This window comes from Gossypium hirsutum, chromosome A06 (assembly GCF_007990345.1).
Source record: "Gossypium hirsutum isolate 1008001.06 chromosome A06, Gossypium_hirsutum_v2.1, whole genome shotgun sequence".
Lineage (NCBI taxonomy): Eukaryota > Viridiplantae > Streptophyta > Magnoliopsida > Malvales > Malvaceae > Gossypium > Gossypium hirsutum.
Genome location: NC_053429.1, coordinates 47694045 through 47701667, shown reverse-complemented (window position 1 = coordinate 47701667; position 7623 = coordinate 47694045). Strand labels below are relative to the sequence as shown.

The following is a 7623-nucleotide window of genomic DNA, read 5'->3' as shown; positions in this document are numbered from 1 at the left end:
AGAAAAATATTTTAATATTTTTTTTCGTGCTTATAATATGTGAATTAATATGTGTGAAAGTTTTGTATAAAAATTTGATCGTTTGTGTGTTTAATTTAGAAACAGGACCTAATCACAAAAAAATGCAAAAGTTGCATTCTATTGATAAAAGTGTCTAATTGGTATGGCTTATTTAATGTGAGGTCCTTATATTGATATTTGACCATTGGAATAATGGATGGACACAAATGCCTAATGTTAGTAGAATTTTAATGTTATGAAACAAGGTTAATCTAGTAAATGTGTAAATTAGTTAATAATTTAAGAAAACAAAAGACAAAATTTGATTCATTCATCTTAATGGACACTGAAATTGAAGAATAAAATTAGGGTTTGAAGCATAATAACATTCAAAACTTTGAAGATCAATTAGGTATGTGATTTTTTATTCATTTTTTATAATTTAAATGTTTTCGTGATTGTTGCTTTGTGTTCTATTAAGCCCATGCCTCAATTTCAAAATTTGATGATGATTTTGAGTCATGCCATTGTTGATTTTATGAGATTTGTAATGTTAATTGATGAAATATGGAAGCTTGATGATAGATAAATATGTTTTGTATTGGGATTTTTGATGAATTTGATTATTATGGGTTAAATTGTGAAATTTGTAAATTGAGGGACTAAAATGTGAAATAAATGAAATGCATGGGCTGATAAGGACCATAGGAAGATTCAGCTAAAGCATGGTTTTGATGAATTTTGTATATTTGGTGTTTTGTGTAATAAGGACTAAAATGTCAAAATTTGTAACTTTAGGGGCTAAAATGTAAAAAAGCCCAAATATGTGTTTGTTGATTAAATTGAATGAATTGGTGAATAAATGGGTTAATTTTGAATATATATAGATCAAGAAAGAAAGAACTCGGATTTAGATCGAGGAAAATCAAAGGTTATAGAGTAATTGATCCGATTCGTCCATTCCTAGTACGAGGCAAGTTTGTACGTGATAAAATTTGTTACAATTATGTTTTTAATGCTTTGATAATGTATAAATTGTATATTTGCGACTACGACTGAGTACGATGACAAGTCTACTATGTTTGGCACTTAGTGTGCGTTTCGAGATAGCTTCGACTATATACAACACTTAGTGTGCAAATTGAAATAGCTTCGGTTTTAAGTGGCACTAAGTGTGCAATACCGAGATAACTTCAATTCAATGTAATGGCACTAAATGTGCGATATCGTTATAGCTTCAGCTAAAAAAATTTATGCACTAAGTGTGCGAGTTCCTAAAGCATTGAAAGATTTTCGAATGATTTAACGTATCGAGCCAAGAGGTGAGGATGAAATAAATAAATATGGGAAAATACAGGTATGTATGATACCTATGTGGTAGTTATACTAAGTGTATGAAGCTTGATGAAATGGTATATACATGATAAATGGTTATGGATTAGAATTGAATGATGATACGAAAACTACTAAGTGTGTATTAATTGATAATTTAGATAATATGAATTGTTGAGCATTTTTGGTACGAACTTACTAAGGTATGAAGCTTACTGTGTGATATTTGTCTTTGTTTCATAGAATATCGAAGCTAGCTCGAAGATCGGGGATCATCGGGAATCATCATCACACTATCGAATCAAATCGTTGGTACTTTTGAAGCTTTGTATATATGGTATATGGCATGTATAGGCTAATGTCTATTTGGTATGTTTTGAGCTATAATGTTAGGCACGTTATTTGGCTTTTTAATGATGTAAATGTTGGTATGTTTTTAGTCGTTTAATTTGCCTGAAGTTATGTTCTTGATAAGTGTTATAGATGATACTTATAATGCTTTATATGTTTGCTTGTTTTGGTATAACGGTTTTCGCATGTTTTGGGTGTAGAATGAAGTAATTGAAATAGATGTGTATATATGGTATGGAATATGTATGAATTGGCTGATTTTGGTTGCTCATAAATGTCTTGAAATGGTACCGTTAAGGTTGAATTGTGTGAATGAGAAAATAGTGGCAAATTGGCTTTGCAAATAGCCTATTTTTTGTCCACACGGGTGTGTGTCTCAGCCTTATACGACACACGATCATGTTACGCGGCCGTGTGTTCCCTGGGGTAGTCCTACAATTTAAAGTTAGTATCGAGCACGGCCTAGACACACTGGCGTGTCTGGTGGCCGTTTGAGGCACACATCCTTGGCACATGGGTGAGTATGGCCATTTCGAAGGGTACACGGGCTAGACACACGGGCATGTGATTAGCCGTGTAACTCAAGTCAATTTAGACCACAGCCAAGGCACACGGGCATGTCTCCAGCCATGTGGTACAAGTTAGTATATATGCCCTATTTTCACACGGCCTGTGACACAAGCGTGTTTGATAACCGTGTGGGTCACACGGCCTGTTTCACACGGGTGTGTGAACTATGATTGTATAATTTTCTAAGTGTTCGGAAGTTTTTATATGTGAACCGTTTAGTCCCGAACCACTCTTATACATGTTTTAAGGTCTTTTAGAACCTTATAAGGGACAATGTGAATGTTTGAGAATAGTTTAAGATAATAATTGCATAAATGTTTGAGAATAGTTTAAGATGATAATTGCATAAATGTATGTGAATGATCTGTAATATCTGGTAATGCCTTATAACCCTATTCCGGTAATGGATACGGGTTAGGGGTGTTACAGTAAGCTTTATAGCTTAGTAAGCTCGTATGAAATAAACTGAATTTGATTATAAATATACAATTCAACAGATTGAATATATCAACAAGTAACTCATATTAACTAACAAACCTTTCTTATATTCAATCATCAAATTATACTTGTCTTTCACAAATTTCTTCAATTTAAAGCTTATACGGTTCAGGTACATACCTGTATCATCTTGTATCAATCTCATACTCAACCACGTCTTTCATTTACCGATTGAACCATTCGAAATACTATCAGATACTCGAGAAACTTACACCCTAAGTGCCATATATTTAGTCGAAGCTATCTCAATCTCATATCACATATACTACTCACACTAGAGCAATCAACGGGCCTGCTCACACAAGCTATCAGTCAAGACGTAGCTACACGGTGTTGCTCACACAAACTGTCAAATAAATACAACACATGCCGGTATACTCAACCACCGATAGGACGTACAGGACCAGCACCCGGATCACAATATCACAATAACCCCTAATGACATGTCATCCGTATCCTAATCTATTCCTAAGGTTCAACCGGGATTTTCACATTTTTCAAATCATCGTCGAACATGTCTGTATTCTCATATTCAAAGTTTATAAAATATCAAAGCATTTAAAATATGCTTATAATAAAACTTTAGAGATTCTGTTACCTTACGATGGAAGGAAAGCAACTTTTAGATGGTGGCATGGCAGTCATATGATCGTATGGTAGCAGTGCTTTCAACTTTCAATGTGGCAACAAGTGCAGCAATTAAATTAGTTAGGTATTACATTAATAGCAGTCAAAAAGTAAAGTAAAAGCTTTAGGCTTCATCTTTAGCTTTAGCTTTAGCTTCTTGTTGTGTTCTGGGTTTGCTACTTTTTGTGAAAATGGATTTAGGACTAGGACTTTACTTTTGATGAGCTAAAGCACTACCTTCTCTTAATATTGTTCTTTAAGATGAGTGGCAGTCTCTAATGTATCAACTTACGTTTAAATTCCCTCGTCTTAATAACTGATTGACGAGCTAAACACGATGAAGCGGAGCGCCTCGGAGTTGGCTCTTGAGGAGTTCAGCAGGAACACTCTGAGTACCACCACCATCGCTGCACCCTCTGCCTTCCCTGATTTCGCTCTTCATCCGCCCATCGCCCATCTTTCTAATTCTTTCCACTTCACTGAATTTCCCAGAGATGCAGCTGAGTTTAGCCCTCAAACACATGTATTATTGTCACAGACGCTTACCTCACACCTTGATTCTCAATCATCCTTCTGCGGTACTTTCTCTTTTCTTTTCTTTACTTACGTATAGATACAAATTTTCAACTTTTAATTTAGGTTATTGGATGTATGTACATATACAAATTAGGAAATGAGTCGTGGGGAAGTACAGTGTGTGAAGGGAATAACTCAAACTATAGGAGTAGGGAGAATGAAGTTAGAGGAGCTACAACTCCTTCCTCTGATCATGATCAGTCCGATGATGATGACGACGATGTAGAAGAAGAAGATGATGATGATGATGATGAAGATGAAGAAGGAGGAGAAGGAGAAGGAGAAGTAGAAGAAGCAGATGCTGGTCAGTCTGAACAGAGCTTAGACCCCTCTCATTTGAAACGCCTCCGCAGGTATTTTTAATATATACCTATATGGTATTTGGTAAAATGAATTCGTAATCCCCAGTATTGCAACTCTATTTCCTGCAGGAAGCTTTCTAATAGGGAGTCTGCCAGGCGATCAAGGAAAAGAAAGCAAGAGCAACTGGCAGAACTTGAATTCCAGGTGACTATATATATTTACTATTTTTGTAAACCTTATAGAAGCACAATCCTTAATTATTTTTCTTAATATTTCTTTGAAAAGGCTGAACAATTAAGGGGAGAAAATGATTCCCTATGCAAGCAGCTTACCAATGCTCATCAACTAATTCGTGATGTTGGCACTAACAATCGAGTGCTCACCTCAAATGTGCAAGCCTTGAGGCACAAGGTACGTATTTTCTTTACTTTTGGTATTTATTGTGATGCATACTTGTAATTTTCCTTTCATAAGGCAAAGTCTGAAAGGGTAATATAATCATTACATCATGCATATATAGGTAAAGCTGGCTGAAGATATGCTAGCTGGAGGCTCCTTCACATGTGGTTTGAATCAACTTGTTCAGAGTCACTTGACTTCACAGCAACCGATTGCTACTAATAATCACAATCTTGGGCGGGTGGTAAATGTCTCCCCCACTATTACCGTTCAAGGAGATTCTTCTTCCTATGCTGGATTCACAGACATGGGGAACTCACCAAATCTTGGCCTGCCAACTCTTGATTTCACCAATTCCAATCAGAATAATATTGGAATTGGTGGTGATGCTATGAGCTGGCCCTAAGGATTAATTTATTTTTATATGTATCAACTGTGTCCCTGCTTTGCTTTGTCGATTAGATTTAGATCCAGTTAATGTACTAGTGATATTTAGATCCAGCTTTGCTGACTGCTGAAATTGCCTTTAGTCAAATTGCTTTCATGCTTCACGTATTTCTTTTGGAACTAAATTACACTATTACATTATAATTAATAGTTGTGCATGCGAATAGTTATTAAGCAATCAAATTTTAAAGTGTAATTAGAAAATTTCGAGATTATGGTTAAAATAACTAGAGAAAATATATGATGGAAGTAACTAAGAAGTGATTTAATTAATTAAGGCCAGCAGCAGCCTCCTTCATCATCAATTCAAACTCAGAAAAATCGACCTTTCCATCCAGGTTCAAGTCGACAACTTTGAGCATCTTCTCAATCTGAGTCATATCCCACCCATTGTCCAACCCCAAGCATTGCAGCACCCTCTTCAGCTCTACTGCGTCAATAAATCCGTTGCCATCCTCGTCAAATATTTTAAAGGCTTGCCGTAGCAGCTTATTCCTCTTGGACCCATCTTCTTCTTCTTCCATCAGTAGCACCTCCTCCACCGATACTTCCTCTTCCAACCCATCACCACCAGCACCAGCGGCCAGGTCAAAGCTAGCATCGAGTTGCTCATCCTCCCCGGTGTGATCAACCAGGCCAAGCTTCTCCACCACTTGACGGGCTTTCTTCTTGTTTATTCTGCCGTTGCTTTGGTCCATGCCGAACACAGCAGTGAGAGCCCGGAGCATCAACTCATGACCTGGTGCTTGTGAGTTGTGAGCCATGGGGTCAGTGGGATCAACGTGAGCTGCTGAAGTTGGTCGTGTGTCTCCGCCTCCCAGCGCATGCAGGAACTCTCCCATTAATCGGGAACATACTCCAGTTATGCCACTCATCTCAACTGCTGCTCCTTAGCAGTAAAAAGCTAAATGCAGGAACAAATTCCTCAATAAATTAATAATTATGAGTAGTGACGAGTGAATGGAAAGAAGAAATAGGAGAAGCTCTCTAAACTCTAGTTGCTTCTCTTGTTTGTTGTACCAACACAGCAACACCAACCTAGACTCTGGTTTGGGTTATTTATAGTATTAGCCCTGGGCATTATTATAACATGGATTAAAACCACACCTCCAGGAACCTTCACAGACTAACCCTACTCTGCCATTGATATGAAATCTACACCACTCACTCAATCATTCATATTTAATACTACATAATTAAGTGGCAGGTTCAAATCTGATTAACGTTTAAATACTCATAAATAAGAAATATGGTAACTTGCATATTTAAATTAAATACAATCAGGTTGTGACCAGGATGATGCATGCATTAAATTATTTGTAGAATATATATTATATAATTGTGGTTAAGTGTTATGTCAGAGACAGACTGTTGGGAAAAGCAACTCTGGTATCCAGCCTGTCCTGTCCGGACGATGTATCTGATTGCTGTAATTATAAGTATTACTATCCTTTAACTGGTGAAATGTGTAAAGTTTTTTATTCCTACTAGCACGGATGGATGCAAGTGGCGCGGGAGGGCGGTCGTCCCTTTATAATTTTCATATTTTTAAATTTTATTTATAAATTATCATATATTTTAGATTTGATATAATATAACATTTATCCTTCTTAATCAAATTGTATTTTATATAATTTATTTCCTTAAACCATAACATTATACTTTATATTAACAAAGTAATTTTTAATTTTTAATTATATAATTTTAATAATAATAATCAAATATTAATGTATGATAGACCTTAAAAAACTAAACTTAGAGGCCAACTTGGATTTTAAAGCCAAATTCTAAAATTAATTGATTTGGCCCATACCCATACATACTAGGTTAGTGACTTTCTTGTATTTTGATTTGTATGTCTTGCTAAGGAATTATCTTCCTTTGGTAAGGTTTCGACATTGCCAAGATAAAAAGAAAGGAGTTTGATGCCGAGACTAAGAGCACAGAGTGAAAAAATACAAATTATCTTCCTCTTGGCTTCTTACGCAAAAGACCTCTCGATTTGATGACCTCACAATTGAGCATCACTATCAGTTTGATATATTCATTGTTGGTATCAATTCATTGCTAACATAAATGAATTTTCGCTTTAATAATGATGTAGTGCAATTATTTCTTCTAAGCTTCGCTTTGGATCCACACGATAATTACAAAGCTTTTTGGGTGGAAGATATTTGCAAGCTTATGAATGATTTTTATCCAAACGATTTTATGAAGAAAAACTACACATGAAATGTAACACCCCTAACTCGTCTCCATCGCCGGATTAGGGTTACAGAACATTATCTTACAATCAGAAAGATTTAACATCATAATATTAAAATAAATTAAACATATCATAATCCATTCAATCACATGCATTTTGTCCCGAAATCAAGCCCTCGAGACCCTAAAAATAGCTTAGAAGTAATTCGGGACTAATTTGAAACAAAATGGAAAGCTTAAGAAAAAGTGGAAAAAATTAAAAACAAGGGTCACACGGCCGTGTGAAATCACCCCAAGCCGTGTAACTTTCGAACA

The 7623-nt window shown here is 35.8% G+C and overlaps 2 protein-coding genes across 2 annotated transcripts; one reads left to right on the top strand and one right to left on the bottom strand.

Moving 5' to 3' along the window:
• The first annotated feature begins 3484 nt into the window (after window positions 1-3484).
• LOC107963043 (basic leucine zipper 9) lies at window positions 3485-5211 on the top strand. Its single transcript, XM_016899642.2, has 5 exons — window positions 3485-3956; window positions 4049-4307; window positions 4386-4461; window positions 4543-4668; window positions 4778-5211. The coding sequence occupies exons 1-5, from the start codon at window positions 3716-3718 to the stop codon at window positions 5060-5062; spliced, it is 987 nt and encodes a 328-aa protein (XP_016755131.2). The 5' UTR covers window positions 3485-3715; the 3' UTR covers window positions 5063-5211.
• A 142-nt stretch (window positions 5212-5353) lies between these two features.
• LOC107961768 (calmodulin-like protein 2) lies at window positions 5354-6300 on the bottom strand. The gene has a single exon (XM_016897892.2). The coding sequence runs from the start codon at window positions 5976-5978 to the stop codon at window positions 5373-5375; it is 606 nt and encodes a 201-aa protein (XP_016753381.2). The 5' UTR covers window positions 5979-6300; the 3' UTR covers window positions 5354-5372.
• Between the last annotated feature and the right edge of the window lie 1323 nt (window positions 6301-7623).